Here is a 23,945-nt window from a genome sequence, read left to right on the forward strand (position 1 = left end):
ACATCGCTTCTACGAGAGCCGATTGGTGTCAAAACGCTCCTTCGACAGAAGTGATAACTTCCTCGTTGAAGGGTGGCTAGGCATCTTTTGTAGTTCTCTGCGTATTTTCGGAACCTGTGGAAGGAATTCCGCGAATGAAAAATTAAGTGTTATGAAAATGCAAGTATCACTCTGGCTGAGCTGGGTGATTTAAGCGGGATTACGTGACTTTTACGTTGTGATGACCTCCATCATTTTAAGAGCAAGAAACCCTCCCCCGCCCTCCCCGGCCCTCCCAAATTTCTGCACTACACATTGCTTCTTAGTGTTCAAATACGTAGACCCACACTAGCCATCGTTAGTGCACGGCCATCAGGGGTTTCATGTACAACAAAGATTGTGTACAATAAGTAATACAAAAACGAGTAAAACCTCAAATTGCTGTACAGGGTGTTTCAAATTAAAGTTTCAATTCTAAAATCGCCTGCAAAAACTAGGCACTCGACGTGTCAAGCAGAAACTTTAACTCGAATACGTATTTTGCTGGTCAGATTTTCGCATTAAAACTCTGAGTCCCAGTTTCAAATACAAAAAAGTCTACGCTTTTACATGGGTCAGTTTCTTTATTTTTTTTTTTATTTTCATTATACTTGAAGCAAAGGCATGAAATTTTAATGTGTAAATGGGAAAAGTAACATACGTATTCGAGGTTAGTTTCAACTTGATATGTTGAGCCGCTTATTTTTTAGTGTCTCAAAATAAAGCTACAAGCTACAATTAATGACCCGTCAAAAATCAGCAACTGAGCGTAGCAAGTTAAATATGTATTTTACTTGCCTCATGTGTAAAATAAAATTTAAATGTCTAATTTACGCACGATAAAAATATTTGTACTTTAAATTAAGACTTGAAATTCTAATGCGCAATTTCAGCCAGTAAAGGACGTATTCGAAGAAAGTTTCTCCTTGATATGTCAAGTCCCTGATTTTTGCGGGCAATTTTAGGGTCGAACCTCTACTTTGAAACACCCTGTAGTCGTAGAGCAGCAGGTTCGTAGTGAAGCAGAAGCTGCAAGCGCGTACATGTTGGTTTGCATAAAGCAATGGCTGCACAGGTGTGTACGCGCTGCAGACAGGTTGAAGCGCGGGGTCGTATGACTTCGTGCGCAACTAACACATAATTTACACGCGCAAGTTGGAAGCACCGCGAGCTCGCGCATGCGTGAGAGTGTACGCGCTCACGAAGCTGTCATGTCCACAAGCGGTACCACGTGCAACATTACATTAATATCTGACGCTTTAATTTCTTCAAATGAGGTGAAACTTTAAAAAAAAAACTCGACCTCCAAACGCTACAAAGTAAGATTAGAAACACCGGCCTCAAACGCACAAGGAGCGTTGAGTGGCAACGGCTCGTGTTCCGTTCTAACACTTGCTTGGCTATATAGGCCGCTGAATATCCCCACCCGACCGACGCCCATCAACCGATATTGAGCACATTTACGAATACATACCCACTCTGCTTACACGGGTACGGAGCAGTACGTTTGCATCGTGGGCCGTGGAATTGATGCAATCAGGCTAGCTTCTACGGCCTATGCTGCTCTTTGGAACGACGCACCCACCAGTCCCCTTCAGCATGGCGGCTGGCGCTGGTTGTCGTTGCGTACGACAGATGGCGCTTTTTTCTATGAAGAGTTGGAGTAACTGTATATGCTCAGCCTATACAGTTACTCTATGAGGAGACTATTGCAGGCTCAGAAGGCTCAGAAGGGTCGGCTAGTACGATTCTCCCACTGAGGGCTTAAAGGGGCCATGAAACGACATTGCGTTGGAATGTCATGACTTCGGAGAGGCGTGGTCCGTCTGGCCCGAGTATACTCGCACGCACCACCACTCGTTCAGAAGCTTCTTTGTCGCGGTGAAATTGCGAGGATAAAAGTGGACTATTTCCTTCAGTTTTTCCTTCGCAAAGCTCGATGACGTAATTGTGGGACCAAAACCACCCGCATGACGACAGTCGAGCGCGGCTCGTGTATTGGAGACGAGAACAGCGGTGAGCCGTCGACTTCGACTCACAACAATCAACGCCTCGGCAGACGCTTGGATATAGTGGCTCGTGTCCAACCACATGCGGTGATGAGAACAGCTGAACTCGCAGGTGTGCAGTTATATCGTGTAATTTCGCAGGTTGAAATCTGCCTATATAACACACCTTCTCTGTACTTTTAAGCTCATTACGTGCAGACGCATTTTGTTTTTCTGCTTATTTTACAGTTAGTTTTGAGATCAATAGACACCTTTCGAAAGTCATGTGCCGAGTATTAGAAAGCCGGAAGCACTGCACAAAGACGGAACAACAATAGAGTTATTAAAATAAACGCTAGAGGCTCAGCTGGCGCTAGTGTCTACGGGACTTCCGGTTGCAAATTGAAGCAGACAGAAAGTCTGTGTATTCCAATAAAAAAACGTACGTGATAGTTTTCTCTTCGACAGAGAATAATAGAAATCCGCGCATTTTCTTTACTCGTAACGGGTCCTATGTAGCTTTATTCACATTATAAAAGTGTAATTTATTTAGTTATTGTTCTTTTTTTGGTTTTAAGTTGGAAAAAATTGAGGCCCACGTCTAAGTTGTACAATATGTCGTGTCGATACAAGCTATCAATTCAAGCGAAAGGAACAATTAAAAAGTGCGCAGGGTTCATTCAAGCTGCAATTATTTTTATTATTTATGCACAGTTTTTTTTTTTTTTTTTTTTTTTGGGGGGGGGGGGTTACTAATTTTGTACGTGTTCTTCGATCCATAACTCCATGCTTCGTTTTTATCTTCTGTTTTGGTTGCTTGATTTAGCGTATATTGGCATCCTATTGGTGTTTTGTCTAAGCTGATTCACTCTATGTGCCTCGTAGCATTGACTATATGCGTAAATTCGTGCCCTATCAGTCTGCAACGTCAACAGGTATTGGGCTATTGTGGCGCAGTGTTCGACGTCCATGAATTCTAAAGAAAACCACTCTAACTGACACACGTGTTTGTACATCTGATTACAAACCGTTCCAAGCGTTTGATTCTGTCACAACACTCTTATAATCGAGCGCGAAGAGAAAACGCATTACGTTTTCCCATAGGAATGCATTACCGGAAGTCAAATTTAGACTGGTTGCTGTCTGCTTCAAAATGCAACAGCACACTAGGGCAACCTGAACCTCTAGTGTCTTTGTTAATAACTCTATGGGAGCCACTTACATCGCGGAACGTGCAAGTCATCCCATAGGATAGCGAACGTCGGCGCGTGACCGACGTACGCTATTGGGGAGGAGATCTAACAGTCACGCCTCTAGCGGCACGCTTCAGCTGGGGGGGCAACAAACCGAATTTTCTTGTTTGTTTCTGATCAGAGATATCGAAGATGACGATTCGAAGGCCAGCATTGGTCAGAGCGAAGCGCTCGTGTCCAGGCCGTGCATGACAAGGTTCAATTTCTTTGTTATGCTGCGTTAGTAAACACCGGGCTGTGGGGACAACAACCTCGATAAAGCGCCCCCTATAATTCGATCCCCTGCCCAATACGAGCCGACTAGGCAATTTAACAGCGTCGGAAGGGAAAAGCCACTACGCTCATCACCTCTTTCTGTGGGTGTGGTTTTCTCTTTCATTCCATCCAAACGCATAATGTGTGCCATCACGTTGCGGTCCTAGTCCAGCAGTGTGCAAGGATTCCACAGCTGCCAACAAAGAGCAGTTTTACAGCGAAGCTGTTATGGTGCTAGGACCTGGAAAAAAATGCGTCCACGAACGTTAACAAAAAGCTCCCGTTGAAACGGCGCTCCTTCGTTGCGATTGGTCGTGGCAAGTCTAAATAAAAAGAAGGGGCAACCCGCTGGAGTCAGCGTTTTTTGGCATTATTAGATAGTGAGGTCCTGATCCCATGTTACCATCGCGCGCTGTGACGAGACTGAGGGCAGAACGCTCCGATCTAACCTTCTTTTCTTTCGCTTCCGTTATGCTGATAAAGAGACTTGGGCTCATTATCAGCATTGCTGATAAAGAACTCTCAAGTCGCTGTAAAACCTAAAGTAGTCGTACACCAACACGTATACGTATACCAACGACCAAAAACGAAACGTGTATCGATTTCACGTTTACCAAGAACGCATCCGAAATAAAGAAATAGCCAATAGTGGTTTACCATAGTGACCATAAGGCGATGATCACTTTAGTCATTAAGAATTAAATAAAGACAATTAAACAATAAGGTCGTGTACGCGTCTTCATTGCAATGATATTTAAATCGTATAAATGACGTATGGTTATCTTAAAGTTGTCGCAAAGTTGTAAGGTTGTCGTAAAGATAACAGCTTCGCTATTCCTCCATCTTCACTTTAAGTGGCTGGGCTTTATTACAATTTTTGAGGGGGATTGTATGACGTACTATATCGCGGACAAGATATGTCCCTCACGCTTCTTTGGCATACCTACCAGTTTTTGAGAGAGCAGGGGACCTATAAGAATCAAACGCGAAGTTGAGGTTTCCTACTTCAAACTTTGGGACGCGTTCAGAGATAACGGAGCTTGTGCGGAACGCAGACACCAAAAAAAGCCGAATCGGGTGTTTCAGCTCATAATTTTCCGCGTGGGGTACCCGCGAACAATATGAGCCAAAGGCCTGTTTTTCACTCGTTGCACTGAGGATGCAAACACTCAGAACGATGGACTGCGCTTTAATGTGCGCCATTTCTCCAACAGGCGTGCTGGAAGTGTCCGAGATCGAGCAGCGGACCATGTCGAGCGCCGTGACGTACCTCCGTGACCACGTGCTCCTGTCCAGCTGGCACCAGAAGATGGACTCGTACTTCCTGCCTGTCGACTGGAGCTGGGTGCTACGACACATCCTCATCGAAAACCCCTTTGCGGTCAAACGCACACCTTGGGTACGCTTGCGACCTACTTCGAATCCACGCGTTCATGTCGAGATGAAGGAGATATGGGATCAATGCTTGGAACTAGATTGAATTAATTTCAGTGGATGTTGGGAAAGTGGCGCCCAGCTCCCCGCATGGTCGCCATTTTGGCTCATATAGTGAGCAGTTTCTCCTAGACCTCTCCATTCTTGGCGAGCGAATCTAAATTCGCTAGTGACAGGAAGCTTTACAGAGATGTTTCTTGAGTACCAAGGTTTTCTTTTCAGACACCGGCGAAACAAGCGCACATCTTCGCACCGCCATCTCATGCAGCGGTCATTCTTGGCTGTGTTGCAAAATAATTGCTTGTCTTTACATACGCAAGAGCAACAATGCCATTTTAAGAGATCTGGGGAGATAAGCATTATTGAGAAGTGGATTGCATGCACCGCGCTAAAGACGCTTATTTTGGCGAGGAACGCTTTGAGTACGACGATGCTCATGGTGATCTTGGTACGGCCGGTTCAGATAAGTCTTCAGAAGGCTCGACGATTTGAATGGACCGAAATGGCGATTGGCCTAGGCAACTGAGGTCGGATCAGCCAATCAACTGGCGAGGTTTGGTCGTCTGTATGTTAGTATTGGCAAGAGCTGCGTCGGCTCCAACAAAACCGGTTTATACCCCGTTTTGTAGGAGCCGACGCAGCCGTTGCCATAGCAACCCGTAAAGGGATTAACGTCGCAAGCCGTTGCAGTCTCAGTCGGTCAGACTCACGCAAATGTGTGAACCAACCTCTCAAGAAAAGGGTGCCGTGCGAAACAGCTTTTGATCTGGCTTTCCCACTTCCGCAACTTCTAAAATCCGCCACGTAAAACACCTAATTGTTTTATCTATTAACTATGTCGGCCTGTATATTAATGACAGGCTGCAAAACCCCAATTGACATATGCCACCTAAAACAAAATAGTTTGATAAATAGCGAATCTCAGTTTATTAAACTACAACTTGTTCTTTTGCATTCGTGCCATGACGTCCGCCGCCATCGATAATGTTATTCTGTTCGAATAAGTTTTTGATTTCTAGTGTTCTTTTTCCTTATATTTTCCATCTCAGAATTTTTTTTCTATATATACCGGATATTTGACAATACTTATTTAGGAGACACCAGCTGAACAAACCAACCATAGAAATGACAGGAGAAGGTGTGAGACGCATTCAACTGCTGGACTACCAACTGCGTTCAATGAAACATTTCATCTTCATCGACAGGCTAAGATTATTCAAAACATAGCTTGCTTCACTTTTTTTCTCAATTTTAAACTAGAGCAACCTGCTCGTTTGTCTACTTGTGGGCAGTACTTCCACCTCGCAAGAACATACGCTCTTCTTTCGTTAAGGTCACATATTGGCAACTAACACACATCTGTGACCTTAACCAGAGAAGAGAGTATGTTCTTGCGAGGTGGAAGTACTGCCTACAAGTAGACATACGAGCAGGATGCCCTAGTTTAAAAATTAGGAAAAAAGAAAAAAGTGACGCAAGCTATGTATTGAATGATCTTAGCCTGTCGATGAAGATGAAGTGTTTCATTAAACGCAGTTGGTGGTCCAGCGGTTGAATCCGTCCCACACGTTCTCCTCTTATTTTTATGGTTGGTTTGTTCAGGTGGTGTCTCCTAAGTATGTTTCACCAACGTGCTCAACTCTTTCCCGTGATTGCTTGACAACACTTCGGGTTGCAATTCAGCGCGGTGCGTGTGCTCCTTTCTTTCGTGATCGTCTTTTGTGTGCACTGTTCTCAGCTTTAGGGAACGTTTTACAGCTTGCATACAGAAGCAAGCTGAGCGACCAGCAATTCAAACGGAAGGCGGAGCACTTCGCCGTCGAAAACGTCCTGAGAATCGAGCAGGTGGGACTTACGACGCGGCGCGGATTTTCAACGGTGCTGCAATGTCCTGTTGCGTCTTACAGTTCCTAAAGGGCGAGGCACAGGCACGAGGAAAACGACCGGTCTGTCGTACGACGCGTCAGAAAGCCCATAGGTGGCCGGTGCGATAATTGGACACGGGGAAATAGCGATGTCGTGGTTCCAGGTAGCTCAGAGATTCGTACGACGCGTTGGCCGTTTCAATTTAAACGTTTCGACTCTTTTGATTTTTACCTGCTTATATTTACCTAATTATCTTAGCTTTTATCTTTCACGATTCATTTTTTGTCTTTTACTTTTTCGGTATTTGTTTGTATTATTTCACCGCTTTTTCTCTACCTTCGTATTTTTACCTTATCACATTCTTCTTTTTAGATATTTTACCTTCTTATCGTATCTTCATTATACCTTGAATTTTACACGATAGCTCCGCAAAATCGCCATTTAAACTGACCGGATAGAAGTTTTTATTTCTTATTTTCTTTAGTTGAGATTATTACGGCACAGGGTGGTTCCCGTTTCGACCCATTCCCTATACAACCTTCCCGTTTGTACCTTCCCGTTTCGACCCGGCTCAAAACGACCTTCTCGCTTCATGCTTTCCCATTTCGCCCTATCCCGAAACAACCTTCCCGCTTCGGCCATCGTTCGTTATTAGTTGGGTCGGTTCGTTTGTATTGTTCGTTAACAGTTGATTAGGTTCAAGTGTCCAGTGTCTCTCCTCCTTGCTCAGCTTACTTATCCCTCTCCCGAAACAACCCCGTAAGATAAACGTTGTGTCAGAGAGGGCTCACCCGAACATTTACAGCTTCATCACCCTGATCAAACGGGATGAGACCTTGACACGGATATCTCTGAAGCAGCTTGCAAATGGCAGTGCCCGGTGCGGACCAGGTGACAGCCGCGAAATATCCCTGGAGTGTCGCCTTTCTGATGGCGTGATTTTCCTGCTCGACTTTCTCAACCAAGGCGATAGCATTTTGTGGTTTATGATTTTTTCCTGTGTACGCGACGGTTCTGTGCTTGAACTCGTAAGGTAATTAAGTCGCAATCATATACCCGTCAACCTGTCTGATTTATCACTCTTCAAAATATCCCGTTCATTGTAAGGAAGTTTTAGAGTAACGTACGCAAGCGCTTTGGGTAAACTAAAAATAGCGTCGTGATATAAACCGTTTGACAACGCTAAGTTTTGCTTACTTAAAGTGCTTACCTGCGTTATTATAAGATTTCATTAGGAAGTTTCCGTAGACCGCGTTTTCTCTTCCACTAAGCCCTCCTCAACGAAGAAGCCGCTACTGCGCCTGCGCACCGATGGTCATGACTGTAGAGTTCCAGGTATCATAGCGGGTTGCAAAGAGCGTCGCGCGACGGCAAAAACGGTCTACGAAAACTCCCTATTGTTGAACAGAGCGCGACACTGCTAGCGCGAACAAGCGATTGTATGTTTTCGCTGTTTTTCTAAAAAAAAATCAAAACACTGCCATAAATATTATTACAGTGTTTGAAAGTGCTCATCTGGGCCACTAACCTACGCGGTACAATTTGGTACATTCTAATACTGTTTAAAGGAAAATTCGAAAAATCGCCAACACCGTGTTCGTTGTAACGTTGTCGCGCAGTGTACATAGTCCGTTTCGTAGTTACACATTTTGGGGACCATCTTGAAAGAAACTTTTTAAGTGGTTCAAGTAGAAATATATTTTATTGAAGCTTGTCTGAAAGTGTTGCATATCTTAAGATTACATTAACACGCAAAAATATTTCACAGCATAACTGAATAGCTCGCCTGAACCTTTGCAATAATTGCATTAACATGATTTTGGGACATATTCTGAAGCAGAAAAACTGCGCAAACCAGGGTTAGAACGATGGACAGTTTTCGCGAAGAGGTTAAGATGTGCGGGGCTTCATACCAACGGGTTCAAACGGGGCGAGTTCAAACGTAAAGGATGTTTCGACGACGGGTTCAACTATGAAGGGCGTTTCGGCAATGGGTTGAAACGGGACAGGTTCAAACGGGAAGGTCGTTTCGAGAATGGGTCAAAACGTGACGTGTTCAAACAGGAATGGGTTGTTTCGGGCTACACCCGATGCACATACCTCACGCAATGGCGGTTTACGCTATGGACACTACTATTACAGTCGTAATATTCTCTAAACATTCACGCATCCACGTTTTTTATTATTTTTCTTATTTTTACGTTACAGGTCAGCTATTCGAGACAATACCGGGAAGGAATGATTCAGAAAAGCACCATGATGACGCTCCTGGCCGCACTTCAATACCCGTTCGACAAGAAAGTGTGAGTTGGGAGGACATTCGATGACTCTGCGAGCGCTTGCATCCTCGCACCTGCTTCTTGCAGGTACCTGGATGCCGACACGATCGAATCGCTCATTGAAATCCCCGAATGGATCAAGTGGACAGTGAGTTGTCATTTTGGCCACGACGCGGAGACGGCTGCTCTGTTCCTGCCAGATGAATATCCACTTCTCGGACGTTTGCGCCATCGCCTGTCCGCCATTTCTTGGTCACGTGCTCCGATCATGTGTTAGACACGAGGGCAGCTGCGTCAGCGTTTCGAGAAGACTATAATTCAATCGTGCGCTTCGTGTCCAAGAAATGGCGATCATCAGTGTTGCATTCTCCTTGATGCTTGGTAATTTAGCAATAGACCCTATTGCTCTATTACCCAAGCATCAAGGGGAATGCAGGGATTGGTGTTCCACGCGCCGCACGTGGCGACGTCAGCAGTATACGTAGTAACTTTTCTAAAGCAAATACCTAAAACAAATGGCGTCTTGCACGCGCGTTCGTCAACGCTTTATTTTAGTTTTTTACTTCCTATCTTTTATACGGGGAAGGCGTGCGCGTGTAGCGCGTGGAACACCAATCTCTGCATTCTTCTTAATGCTTGGGTAATATAGCAATACGTCTATAAGGAGTATTCACTAAGCGCCATATTTGTGGGTGCTGCTTAGAGCGCATGCTCAGAACGAGCTCACATCGATAGGCTGCTAAGACCGGCACTCTTGATGGTGCGGAATGCACGTTCCAAAAGAACTGTGGAAGCTCGCCATCAGCACGCGCTCAGCAGTCGCGCACACAGCGATGGCCGCCAGTGAATACTTCCTATAGGTACAGTGTTCTAGAGGGTGTGGTGGCAAGAGCGGCGCCCGCTTACAATGGGCCGCGTGACGACGGTCAACGTAGATGCCGCGACTGGCGCTGGAGTTCTGTGCCCTAGGAGAATTTGTGGCAGATGGCAGATGTGCGATGAGCGAAGAAGACGACGAAGCTGAGGCGGCGGTACGCTTCGCCCGAATGTAGCACCGTAGCACGTTTCTTTGTGGTGTAGTGGTGGGGAGTCTTCCCCGTTCCGTTCCCGTCTCGGTCATAAATGCGAGGAAAAAGACGGACGCACAAACTGCTTCGCGCCGGGATGCAAGTCAGGCTACCCGGTCAACAAGGGCAGCCACCAGCGATCGTAAGCCGTCGCTGTTTCGTGCGCCAAGGGAGGAGTCGCGCAGACTACAGTGGGAAAAAAAAACATTAATCGAGAGGATAAACGCCTCGCCGAGACATCAGCGGTGTGCGAGAGACATTTTGAACCGCGCCTTATCTTTTAGGCAAATGGTCAGCTAGAACGAGAGGGACAAACACAGACAGGGAGAAACAGAGACATACACAGCGGTGTGTATGTCTCCGTCTCTCCCTGTCTGTGTTTGTCCCTCTCGTTCTAGCTGACCATTTACCTAAATTATGTACCAACTAGCTCAACTTCAGCCTGTTATTCAGCGCCTTATCCTTCGGGACTATGTGCACAACGCCCATGGCGAAGAGGTTCGGATTCTATGCCGCAATATATTATGACTATTTTGTAGTTCTTTTTTTGCGTACTATGTTGCTGAATATCTGTCATGTGCTTGCTGTATATGTCGATGAAGAGTATTACCACTTTTGTGAAGTCATGAAGCAGTGAGTTGAGAATATTTTTTTTTTTCATATTAGGGGTTAAAGTTTGTGTTCATATCGTATTATAATCCTTCATGTACTCCCAATCGAAGTATTTTTATTTATAAACTGCGTTCCACAAGAAACAATTTGTTATATGTTCGCCAGTTGCAGTTGCACCTTGGCCGTTCCCAAATGCGCTCCGTTCCGCCTTGCACTTTACACAACGCTGGTCCCCGCATTAGAAACACGAACAGAAAACAATACACCAGTTTATTGTTCCTCTCACCATTAAAAAAGTGAGAGATTTATTGAGATTTATTTGTCTATGTTTCCTTGTTTTATCAGTATCGCGTAGTTTCTTTCGCAGCTATTAAAGGTACTGCCCGAGTGATAGCGTTGCTGAAGAAATGTCAGTACTGGGAAAGGGCGGGGGGTCGATATTAATCAAATGATGTCCATCAAAAACACGCGAATAATAAAAGTAGAGGATAGCACACACTCTAGAGGTATTAGGAAAACCTACAATTTTTCACAATAGTACTTGTTCTGCGTCGCGAAAAGCTCCAGTCGAACCAGAGTAGTACACACCGAGCAGCGCCGACGACGAGGCTGACAGGAGGGACGAGACGAGGCCATGTCCGCTGGGCTCTAGACATGAAGCGCGCGTGTCGCCGGCGCTTCGTTCTTCTTTCTTCAAGCCTCTTGCCACAGTTCCTAGGGCACAGAACAGCAGCGCTACGGTGTCGTCTACGCGCAAAATCTTCACGCGGTGGCCGCCGCTCTTGCCACTAGAACCCTCTAGAACACTGTACTATAGGTCTATTTAGTAGATTAGTTATCAATACGCACCATTTTCAGGATCAGTAGACTCTCAGGTAGATAATACAGGTTTCTCAAAGAATTGCCGCGGTGCGACCCGCGTCGGTCATGTCTATATGCTCGCACCGGCCTCTCTTTGTCGTCGTTCCAAGCACCTGGCGTTCTTTCTTTTCCTTCCTCTCTCGCAGAGTGGTGGTCCTGTCGCGCGTGTCTATTTTCCGCCGGGTGGCGGTCCTGTCGCGCGTGTCTAGTTTCCTCCGGCTTCTCAGGGCGGGTCAGTGTCGGGTTCTAAAAAGCTTCGCTGGTCATCCACCTTCACAGAGTAGAATGGTTCATGAAATGTTGTCCTTCGTATTAATTTAACGGGCGAACAAAGTATGAAATTATTTCCTTCCTTTCATCGAATTCCATGAAAATCGCTCAGCTGCTTGCGCAGTTTGTCTCAAGTACCGATTTCAGCAGTAAGTCTCAAGTCTCAGTTTCCACGGTTGTCAGCTATCTTGCGTCGTATCTGAAATGGCATAAACCGGCTTTCCGCCCTCCAGAAATGTTAGAACAGTCAACGACTCAGCCTGAGCTTCCTGACCAGTTTATCTGAAGCTTGGTGAAGCCGCATTTTCGGATCGTAACGGTCGCCCACCGTGTCCGCTCTTAGCAACAGGGTGGAAGCGGCCACAGGAAAATTGTGAAATGAAGTGCCGATACTATACGGTGCCCGGATGCGTCTCCTACATGTGTGTTTAGCGTCCTATTCCGTCCATGAATCGAAATACGGATCCCAAAGTGTCTACAAATGACGTCACAAATGTGCCGGTGTGTCACGTTGTCGGATATCCCGATCCTTCCGAGGATCTCGCCTCCGAGGGACAATTTTTTTTTTTTTTTTTTACTCCGTAAACGGATTAGTGGGAGACGCGTTCCGCCGCGTCTTCGGATCGTAACAACCGCCCATTGCCGAGGCACCCATAAGTAAATCGCGGAATGAAACTGCCGATACGCTGGGCGTAACTTACTGAGACCTGGTTTGCATATTTTCGCTTGAATGTAATCGCGTGCACTGCATTCTCTTGTAACTGATTACACCACCACCCCCCCCCCCCAAAAAAAAAAAACACAACAACCACAAAAAAAAAAAAAAAAACATGGTTACACGGGCGGCAATGATCAGGCAGTGTTGAAACACTTTCCACCCGCGTATATATTTGGTGAATTGTTTACGTATCATTCTTTCCCCGTGACCTTCAGATACTTTCGACGAAGTTATAAACGCCATTTCTTGTAGATAGTGCGTGGATTTGACTTTGCAAATACTGCCAAATTTCCAGTTTAGCTGCACGCTGGCCCAAGGACTAACTTATAGCTGGCGTGCCAGTTTCTTCTCTCGTCATAGGCGGTTACTAAGAAACCTGATTCACTCGCTCAACGTCAAACGCAAATATGTGAAGCAGCCATTAGTGGCTCTAAGTTTGTACCTTGAAGCCCCCGACAACGACTCGGGTCTTGCAGAAAGAGCGGCTGTCGGTGTCCAACTTCGGTGAGGACCTGATGGACGAAACCGAGTCCTTCCAGAGTCAGCTGGAGCGCAACCTGAACGAGCGTATCATCGAGCTATTCGAGCACCCGTACTACGAGCTGGTGATCACCAGCAGCACGCTCACCTTCCTCGCCTGTCTGCTGGGCACCGCGCTCAACGTCAGGCTCGCCCACGCCATGCGGTTCGAGCGCATCCTCGTGCTCCAGGGAACCTACATTGCCCTGTTCGGCGCCGAAATAACCTGCATGGCAAGCTTCTTTAAATCTTTCCAGCATGCTACAATAAGCGACTCTTTGTTTTTGTTATCGGATGTAATTAGTTATGCCAGGGCGTTGATAATGCGAGAACGGGCAACCGTTCAGCTTGTACACCTGAGCTGTCTCAAAGTCAGTGAAGCACGTCACATGAATGAATACCCTTAAAACGCGTGTTTTCGCTGTCGGAAAGGATTGCCTGACCTTGATGAAGTTCTAGAGATTGCAGAGTGAGAAAAGGTAAGATCGCACATCAGACTACTGCTCAATTACACGAGAAACAGCGGCATCCATTATACCCATATTTGGGCATTCGGTTCCATGCCCAGGCCGATTCGTTTGATTGTGAGAGAAACGTGTACTTGCAGCAAAGTAAAGGAAGGAAAAACGGAAGGTGGTGTGTTTATACAATCATATGAAACATAATTGTGAATTTTCAGTGTTGTAAACCGGATATATAAATATTTCTACAAAAAAGAGAAAGGCTTCCTGGTATAAGGGCACCGCGAAGATGTGAGAGGTCTTTACCGTGAAGCGACGTTTCTAGAAATGCCAACGATTATATGATATGCAACCTTCTCAATGATTGACTTGTCATCACCCTTTGTAATAATTAACACTATTTCACGTAATAATAAAGTGTTACACGTATCAAAAAGTAGGGTGACTCGTTATCTATGTCTGCACTATCTGTCTCTTGATTTCTCTGGACCCATTGTAACTGGGTGGTGTTCGTCGGTGACTACAGCATAGCTCCTTCTCATTGGCTGTAGGTAACGGCGTACGGCCACCGCTTCGTCCGCCTGGACAACTACAACAAGCTAGACTTGATTGTGGTGGCCATGTGCATCTTCCAGTTCGTCGTTCAGCTAGCCATGTACCTGACGAACCTTGAAGTGGCCTATCAGACGGTGCTGGCGGGCACCTTCATTTTGGTCATGGCCGTCAGGCTTGTGCATGCCGTAAAGTACTTAGAGGTGGGTTGGTGTCATCGTTGTGTCGACAAAGCGCAATGCCATCTATACTTCATAGAGGGAGCGCAGCGGGCGCTATAGAATTCCAGCCAAAGCAGAGCTGGAAACGTATGTAACCTGACTGCGTGCCCATCGCTTCGCTGCGCCCTCTCAAAGGTCACATAAAACAAATACAGAATTTGCTTCGTTTCGATGGATTGTAGTGTCCTCTGCAGTCTATCGTTACAGGTGAAACGGAGCATACTAGACGGCAAGACCCCGGCGCTTTTCTACCAATTTCAGAGCACCGTCGTGTGACCAGGCGTCGTGTCTGGTTACTGACTGTTGTACCAGATAACACAGGAAAACATTTAGGAGTGTGAAATAGCAATCAGCAGTGCTGCGCGCACTCGGTGACTTGTACGACGCACTGACGAAGAATATCCTGAATGCGCTTTGTAAGAGGCATTTGCTGGCGTGATTCAGTCTACTATGCTGCTGTCGGGTACCGAAATTTGTGTTCATGAACATGAGGTTTTAGAGCTTCTCCCCACATAACTTTAAACATCTTACTACAAAATAACTTACATCATGTAAGGGTGTCGCGCGAGTTGATGGGTTAAAGTCAGGATTATATTGAGCAATACAGAGTTAGGGCAGTTGGAAAACTGAAGTTCCAGGAGAGCAGCTAGAGCACTCTCGAACGATGGTAATGGGCAGTAATTGGACAATATACCGCCCCATGCAGAGATCAAAGGAAGATCTTTCACGTGCTCGTTTGGCATCGCAGTTACCGGGACTGACTGCGATTGTCATTCTTTAAAGTACTTAGGTCACGGTCAGCATGGCTCCAGTGTTTCACGCGGACTTCGAGTGTGTTTAGCTAGATGTTTTTAGTCAGCGAGAGATATACTCTAAGAAATCCGTGATGCATAAAGACAACAAGTAATTGATATTCTTTTAGTAAGTTGATCTCATTTGAAAGCGATCGAAATTGCGCTTTATTAGTTACGCAGTCTCTATAGAAAATGGGACGCACGCCCGTTTGAGTTTGAAAATGTATGTCAATTGAAGCGGAATTCCGTTTGCTTTTCTAGTTGAACTGGTTTAAGGAAGATCAGTAAATGGTGTCCTGGGCGTGCCGCTGGGTAGCACGTGCGAAAGTACTTCTCGGGGTATACGTAATAGACAATCGAATGGTTTAGGAGTGCTTGATCGGCGCATTGGGATAATGGCAAAGTCCATTCCACACTTGGTCAGTAAAGTTTGCTTTTTGTCCTGTCTGGATTTGATATAAAAATCCGACTCTCCCTTTTTGCGCGCTTTCCAGCTCTTTCAGAGGGAATTCGCCTTTGTTGCGTTCTGGCGCATCGACAGAAGCCGATATGTGACAATTTCAGAAGGGCAAAATATATCCGACACGGGGAGGTCAAAAAGGAGACAAACACTTCTTTTTAAGTAATGGACTGTTTTATAACCGAACCGCCCACTCCCAGAACTTCGTCCGTCTGTGGACACCCCATGTCAGGCAATCTCAGATCTCAGCACAACCGGTTTTGGTGTCGTTGGGTGTCACGTTGTTGTGTAACGTGACGTCACGTAACGTGATCACGTTGCGCGATGTCAGTCCATCTGACATCACGGTGTTGCGTAGGTGACGCCACGTGGAACTACGACTTGACACAAAAACGTCACGTGCCATTTAACATCATCTAAGCACATTTTAACGATCGCTCCTTAAATACTACATTCCTTGCATTACAACACATAAGCGACATATTATTAATTATGTTTCCTGAAAAATTCGCGTCGACTACGTCACCAACAACGGTAGTCAAATATTGGGTTACATCAGAAGGAATTGTTCTCTTGCTCTCGTTTCATTAAAACTTATCTTTAAAAAAAATCAAATGGTACTATAAACTTGCAGTCTGGAACCAGCTGGTGTCGCATCTGCAATAGAATTCATCCAAAATTGCTCCGCTCGTTTTATACTATCTATCACCACACCGCTCCATTGACTACATGAAAACATCCCTATCATTCTCTAACCATCCCTTTGTAAAAAAGTATCTCACCTATGTTTGTTTCACAAAAGTTATCACTCTAATTCAATACTTCCCCAAGCACTGTTTTCCGATCCATTCTAGATATCGTCACGCACCAATCATCAACTGAATAAATAGTCAGAGTGCAGGAGAGCTGGTGTAAGTTGAACATGATTGTAAACTTGAGACTGGCGCAGAAAAGAGAACTCTTTTTTGCCCCAGCCTCAGGTTTGCAATCATGTTCATCAACTGAATGTTAGGAAGCATGATGTAAGGCGCAAAAAACATCGAACACAAGGAAAAAGACACACACAGGCGAGTGTGTTTGCCCTTTCACTTGTGTTCATTGCATTTTGCTCCTTCATCATGCTTACTAGCGTTCACGAACCAGCCCAATAGCAAGTTCTGCTAGAAATTAAAAGTTATGATCCCCCTTGCAGTACATCTACTTCTAATGCCTCCTTCTTACCCCAAACTTCCATTGATTGGAATTGCCTTCCCGCAGTCATAGTTAAAGTTACTAACACCGCTGATTTTCGAAATGCAACTACTAGGTTGTTAAAGTTATGTTTCGTATGTACTAATTCTGTATTTTGACTTTTTATTGTTCTTATTTTTATGTTTATGTTACAGTGTCCACTCATCTCTGTATTGCCTTCGGGCCCTGAGAGAAAAATTAATTAAATTAAATTATAGGAGTTTGGAGATAAAAGTTACTACCAATTTATGCGTGTTCCTTGATTTCAGGGTTTTGGTAAAAATGAACAACCACCCCCATGCTTGTTCTCTTGCTTGTTTTGTTTTTATTGCCAGAGTTTCATATACACTATTGTGTTTAACCTACACTAACCACCACCAGTCATTAAACTCCTCATCAGGGTTCACAAAGTTTTGAAAAAGAAAGGAATCGAGAATGCATTTCTTCTTTGAACGTGAGGAGCATGCTGATGTGCTGGTAACCGTTCGGAGGTGCCCCGCAGCTGGTCCAGAACTGGCTGCTGAACTTGCTGCACAAGTACCTGGACAAGACCATCTACGCGGCGTACGAGACCGGCCTCGCCATCATCACGGGCGAAGAGGAGGTGCAGCAAAACGTCTGGAAGTACGTGCGCTCTCCCCAGCTGGCGCTGGATACGCGCAGCCGCGCCACCAACAATCGGCTCCTGGTGCTCCGCAAACTGGTGGAGATTCAGTCCCGCTTCCCTGGCATTGCGGTGGCCTTCAAAAGTCGCCAGGCCGGGCAGACGATCCTCAACGACGTTTCGGTGCACCTGTCCGACATTCAGCGCGACGGCTTCTTCAGCGAAGAACAGCACCGCGACCTGCACCAGATGCTCAAGGACCAGATGATGGGCATCATCTGCGCGCCCAACAGCCTGCCTGCCAGCTACAAGCCCATCGCTGTGCTCCGCGTCATTCCGTGGATCGCGACCGACAGCGTGCGCCAGTTCATTGCGGTACGTGATCCAGCGAGCAGCCGGGGGAGGTTGGCCATGAGCTTACCCCAGATGCTGATACCGATGACAGCACGCCGAGTAACGAAAACGTGTTGGGAGGGTTGGGGATAGGGGGGGGGGGGGGGGGGGCAGTGGCAGCCCATAGTTCGCCGTAGCTAACAGAAGGGGTACTCAACAATCAATGTCTCTAATAGTTAAGTTTCTTTATTGAGGACGCCTCGGCTTCTGTAGTTGACGGCCACGATTAAACTCGACCGAGTTTTCTTTACACTAACAAAGTTCTCAAATATAGATGTGTCCTTGGCCATTGCCTTGTTTTCAGGGCATATGCCTCTATTTGGCTCTGCTCTTTGGTTAGACGATAATAAGCTATTCGGGGTGTGCTCTCCCTTAGCTTTGCTATATCGAGGAATAACACAGGAAAAATTCCTCGAACTCTGATCGCCACCTGAGCTACTTCGTAGCGAAAAAAGGATTGTTAGGTGAAATTATTTTGTTAAAATCGAAAGCTGGATAATTTCAACGCACACCGCTCCAAGCAAGGAACAAAGCTAGCCTACTGTTTGTCATGTGTGTAGCTGCACCCCTTGCTTTGGCACTATAAGGTGCAATGGTGGTTGGCATGACTGCGTGATTTGAAATGGCCAAGCGACCTTAACCGTCGTCAGACAAGCTGGAAGCGACTTCTGCAATGGCTCAAATGAAATTAAGCAAAATATTGAAAAATAACGGCCAAACCATCCTTCCTCTCTTTTCCTTTCTGTTTGATGTGAGTGCTGTCAAGAGATATTTAGGTAAAAGGTTTCTGACGACTGGTAATCATCACCCGATTGGGATACCATCAAAGGCAGCAGCACTTTGGCAGATGGTGTAGCTCTGTTTTTGAATTTTGGTTGCGATATCGAGCACCGGTGCTTCCGTCTATGCTTTTTGTCGCACGCGCAGCGTCGCAACTGAAAATCTCAGACGAAATTGCTCTTGCTCATTTCACGCTCTGCTTTGTTCTCCACAGATGCAGCTGCGGCCGGTAGCCTTCGCTGCCCAAGAAGTTATCGTGGAGAGGGGCTGCGAAACTCCCATAATTGTCACCTACTCGGGCATTATCAAGGTAAGCCTATAGTACACTTGTAGGCACTAAGGATCTTTGCTATACCTCATTCAGTAAAAGCCGGGTGAAGCCGGAGATATGAGCGCAAGCGTGCTTTTGACTGTGCTTCCATCATGTACAAACACCTGTGCACATCGGGCGCCATCACACTGAAATCATGGATTTACTTTGCTTCCACTTCCAATAAAACGGAGTACAGCTGAAGTGAAAATGCCGCAAGATAGGTCAGCACCGTAGTAGAGGCTAGTCATACACTACGTATGACACGATCGTGCTTCAAGAGCCTGCTATTTTTACATTCTAAAGTTGATCAGAGAACACGAACTTTATACCAGACCGATCAAGGAATAACATTAAAAAAAAAAGCGTAGGAAAGAGGCGATGACAAGGCAGCCGAGTGCGCGCCGTCACTGATTGAGGTCAGGAGGAAACCAACCACATGGGCGTATTTAGGGGGTAAACCTACACACGAAGTATACAAGGAGCAGATGAACTCGCAAGTCGTAGAGCCCAGATTTCTTCAAGTTCCCAAGGCGTCTTCGTTCGACGGACCCCGTCGTTGCTTCACAGATCGAGGGCGACGTGGAGTACCGGGAAGACGGCGCACTGCCCAACTCCTCGTCGACGCTGTTCTTCTTCAGCGACGAATACTTCGAGGACTACATGGGGGCTCCGGTCACCCTAGGCGCCTTGGGCCTGATCAGCGACGAGCCGTCCGTCACGCGTGTTACCACTGAAACGGCCGTCAACGTGAGTGCCCGGCACGCGTTGCTACCTCGGCCAACACGATGCCAGAATTGCTTCGTCACCTGCTGTAGGTCAGCGTGGGACATTGATTGGGCACGAGTACTGGGTCAGCGTTCGGTTAGGACTCTCATCCAGTCAGAGGGGACTCCAGTTTCAGCCGAACGGTGACGTAGTACTCGTGCCGAATCTGTGTCCGATGCTGGCCTCCGGTACGTGACGAAATAAATCTAACAATATAGGCCTCGTTAGCTATTTAGTGTTGCCTCGGCTCACCCTGCTCGTGGAGAGGGGGAAAGGGGACGTCTGGTAAATGTTTGTTGGTCGGCATGTTTGCTATACAGCGGGGGCTAAATAAATCTAATCCGCTTGAAATAAATTAAAAAAAATAAAGACGTTTACAAATCTATGTAACGCCAAATTAGAGGTCAGCTCTTGATGAGGAGGAGGGCAGTGTACGGAGGGGAGGGTGTGCCCTTCCTCCTCCGTACCCTCCCCTCCTCCCACAGTTTCCCCGCTAAATTTAGCGGAAAAATTGATGCCACGTGACCTCAACAGCAATTCAATTTTCCCGCTAAATTTAGCGGATAATTGAATTGGTGTTGTGGTCACGTGACTTCAATTTTCCCGCTAAAATTAGCCGGGGATTGGATTGCTGTTGTGGTCAGATGACGTCAATTTTACCGCTAAATCTAGCTGAGAAACTGAATTTGGTTCATAGGTGACGTGACAGCAAGTCATGTGACGTCATTTTCCTCGCTAAATTTAGCGGAGAATCGGATTGGTGTTGAGGTCACGTGACGTCAGTTTTCCCGCTAAATTTAGTGCAGTTACGCCGACGCTGCAAAACCCGGAAAAAAACGCCTAAGAGCTGCGTTCTAAAAAAAAAAACAAAAAAAAAAACTGTTCTGCATGTTCTAATATTGTAATCTGTCGTGAAAGTACGGCTAAGATGTGCATTTGTTTTATGAACGTATTGAAGGAAAATTTTCCTTAATCAAATGTTAGTGAATGTTTAATCAGACAACATGAAAAAAAAAAAAAAACAGTTGTCTGGGGGACCGTCAAAAAAGGCATAGATATATAAGGCCCAACAATGTGAGAGCTTTGTCAGGTATGTCTATTTGTATTAGTACGGACATTTTCGAGGAAATGAAAAAGCGTTGGTGTGGGTCATTCGGACATTTAACTGGAAAAAAATAGGGAACCAGAGCAAAATTGGATTAATTTTTTTTCACTCTCTTTTCTATCTTTTTGTTAAATAAGACGTTCAAATTGCCCACAACAACGTTTTAATTTCACCATTGGCAACAGATCTTTCATTAGATGTTCGTGCTTGAAAAAAGGAAGTGAGCCCTTTTACGCAGATTTTTCTACACACTTCTTTTTTTCTTTTTTTTTTTAGACAGGATACTCTTCCATTTAATCACCGTACGTTACGGTTTTCAATTTCCGTATGAAACCGCATCAATCAGTTTTGTGAAAGCTGTCTTTTTTCTATTCTTCATTTGTTTACTAAAATCACGAACTATTTGTAGTCGTTAGACGGCGCTTGATCCGGACGCCAAGACGTCCCCATTACCGGCGGCCCTTTGGCGCATCGTCGAGTGAAGCCTAATTTGGTATCGTTTGGTCTTTGCATTTCTACAGGCGTACATCATCCCGAGAAGCCGCGTGACCGAAGCCATCAGACTATTCAAGGAGCCTCCGAGTTTTTTGTACCAGATCTGGTACTATATTGCCAATATATTCGGCGTTCTCATTCTACAATCGCAACCAAAATACCAGGTAGGCACATCGATAGTTGGGCTACAAAAAATCGAAAAAAGAAAACACGCTTTAGACATAACTATATTGTAATTGGACTTAAAACAATAAGCTAGCTGGTGGCAATTTTTGAAGACCGGTGCCCTTCTTTGTGTTCCTAAAATAATAGGTAAACGGTAGGAATAATCTTCTGTCATATGTGGCGTATAATAAGGTTTTATTAAAAGGGCAATGAAGACATTTTAAAACTATTCGTTAACGACCTTCTTTAGCCTATAGTCACTAAGAGGATTGGAACGGCGGGGCGTCTCCTTCGAATGCCCGGCCACCGACATGCGTTCCTTGCCTTCCGCCGTGCTTGTGATTCGGCAATAATCGCAAGCGCGTATACCACCGGAGGTGTTTCCGCAGGTAGTATAATTACTGGGCTTGTTTTATTAATTGCTATCGCTGTGATGTCTAACACGCAAGCATCATTATCGGAAACTCTGGAAGAGTGTCATAAGCAAAGACATATTGTCAAATGCCAAATAAAAAAATTCCATTTGGAATGTATTTAGGGTGCAGCCCTAGCTGCCGTGTCACTTTGCAACGTTCGTTAAAATTGTATTTGTGTTCTACGGACGGCCATAACGTTAATGTCGAGTAAAATAAATTAAAAAAATTATGCGTTAAGGGTGAGGTATTACTTTTATCAATGGCCGATGTTTTATTGTGTATATTATATATACTCGTAAAGCTGAATTAGTGGTTCATTCGAAATGTATCGTACCGACTTCCACTCAATGCATAGCATGTGCACTGTGCCCATGATTCTGGAGTTACGAATAGTAAAACATCAGCTACACATATGCACATATATCGAGGGAATAATTTTTACTTATTAGAATATAAATATTTTATTATTTGGCGTTTCACCGCACCTCTGTGGTAAAGTATAATGCCCTTCTCAGACGGACTACCTAAGCTCCTTTAGTAGAAAGGACAGTCCCCTAAAAAGAGAAGGAATTCGTGTCACACGGAACCGCAAGTGCTCCTTCCCCTAAAGCGTCCTATTGTGGAAAGGAGCTCTCTAGCGTCCTTTAGTACAAAGGAAATACTCTCGGAACTAGGCGCTAACAGCATTGGAGGCTAACTGGGTTATATTCTTGTCTCCCTGCAGTTAGGACTTTGAAGGACTGACGAAGGCATGGTTTTTTCAGGCTTTGGCTGAGGGTAGTGTACGAAAGCCTTTGGTTGCCAATTAGAATCTTAACTGATTCAGAGAAGATATGTGTATTCTTTCTCCTCACGCGTCTCAGGCTTAGATTGACCGGTTCGCCCGCGCACTCCGCTTTCTTCATTCGGGTATTGCTGGTATAAAGCATTAACCTTAGGTACAAACACTGTGCTGACTGACTTTAACTATGGAAAGATAGTCTTTAAATAATTTCTAGGTTTTGGTAAGCGGACAATAATTTCGTACGCAGTAAATTAGCGTTATCTCGTGGTTGCTAGTGTCTGGCATTCACGAAAAGATTCTTGCAGATGTCTTTTTTTTTTTTTTACTAGCTATAATCCGAATTTTTCGTGTTTTTTTTTTTTAAGTAGTAATATAAACTTGTAATGCTTTAAACCAGTATAAAAATTAAGATGATATTTTTTTTAGTGTTGAGGACTTAACTTTATGTGGTCAGCCCCAAAGCAATCAATATAGGTGGAAAATAGAATTTTGCCGGCCGTGTTACTAGAATATATCTTTAGCGGAAAATAGATTTCTTGAAAAGGAGCTTTAGGGCGTCATCCGACGGGTATAACTGTATATGCCCCGCTTGAGGAGTAGGGTATCGCAACGGTCTCCCAATCTTTTACTTATTGCGTATTGCGAGAGAACCGAACGTCACCCTTGCAGGGGAAGCGCGACGGGCGTCGAGCCCGTGTCGTGGTACATCTACCGAATCTCCCAGAAGCGTGCGGGCGCGAGCAGCGCGGGCTTAGCCACTGTGGCCGTGGTGTCGCCTGCTAGCTCACTTCCGCTTTGAAATTGAACTCGCGTTATAGAAATAACGTAATTAACCATATATACATGGCGCGCACAATGGTCCGAAGGTTCAGGGAGCTTCCATCTTGTCATATCTCAAAGCAAGACCTACATTTCACTAGCACAAACCGAAACAGAGGTCCCGCCCCAAGCCCAGTGCTTCTTCAAGGTGGCTTTTCCGCCCACACAAAATTTACCATTGACGCATGAGAGGTGAGAGCCATTCTCCGTTAATGCGGAGTAGGCGGCAAAAGGAAAAGGAAGGCGGTACTTTGACTCTGGTTACTAAGCTCGTTCGATTTACCTGTACCGGTACAGGTAAATCGAACGAGCTTACTCTTATGGAGCGCGGTTTTTGAACGAAAATCTAGATGGCGCTTGAAATGACGGGTGGCTAAAGCCCCTCGATGTCTTTGCGCTTGTCTTGCAAGTAGTGTCAAATGCGCGAGTGCGCGAGGCCCATGTCTTG

At 45.5% G+C, this 23,945-nt stretch overlaps 1 protein-coding gene across 1 annotated transcript in view; it reads left to right on the plus strand.

Annotated features, from left to right (window-relative positions):
- The window catches only part of LOC120839311 (sodium/hydrogen exchanger 11-like), a 46,318-nt gene that overhangs the window by 10,697 nt on the left and 11,676 nt on the right, over positions 1-23,945 (plus strand). Inside the window, 11 exon segments of the mRNA XM_040500678.2 lie at positions 4,729-4,921; positions 5,614-5,647; positions 6,737-6,793; positions 9,023-9,117; positions 9,181-9,241; positions 13,098-13,373; positions 14,153-14,356; positions 17,361-17,837; positions 18,850-18,945; positions 19,516-19,695; positions 21,340-21,477. Of these exon segments, the coding sequence (XP_040356612.2) occupies positions 4,729-4,921; positions 5,614-5,647; positions 6,737-6,793; positions 9,023-9,117; positions 9,181-9,241; positions 13,098-13,373; positions 14,153-14,356; positions 17,361-17,837; positions 18,850-18,945; positions 19,516-19,695; positions 21,340-21,477 (1,811 nt within the window).

This window comes from Ixodes scapularis, unplaced genomic scaffold (genome assembly GCF_016920785.2).
Source record: "Ixodes scapularis isolate PalLabHiFi unplaced genomic scaffold, ASM1692078v2 PGA_scaffold0__279_contigs__length_252992795, whole genome shotgun sequence".
NCBI lineage: Eukaryota > Metazoa > Arthropoda > Arachnida > Ixodida > Ixodidae > Ixodes > Ixodes scapularis.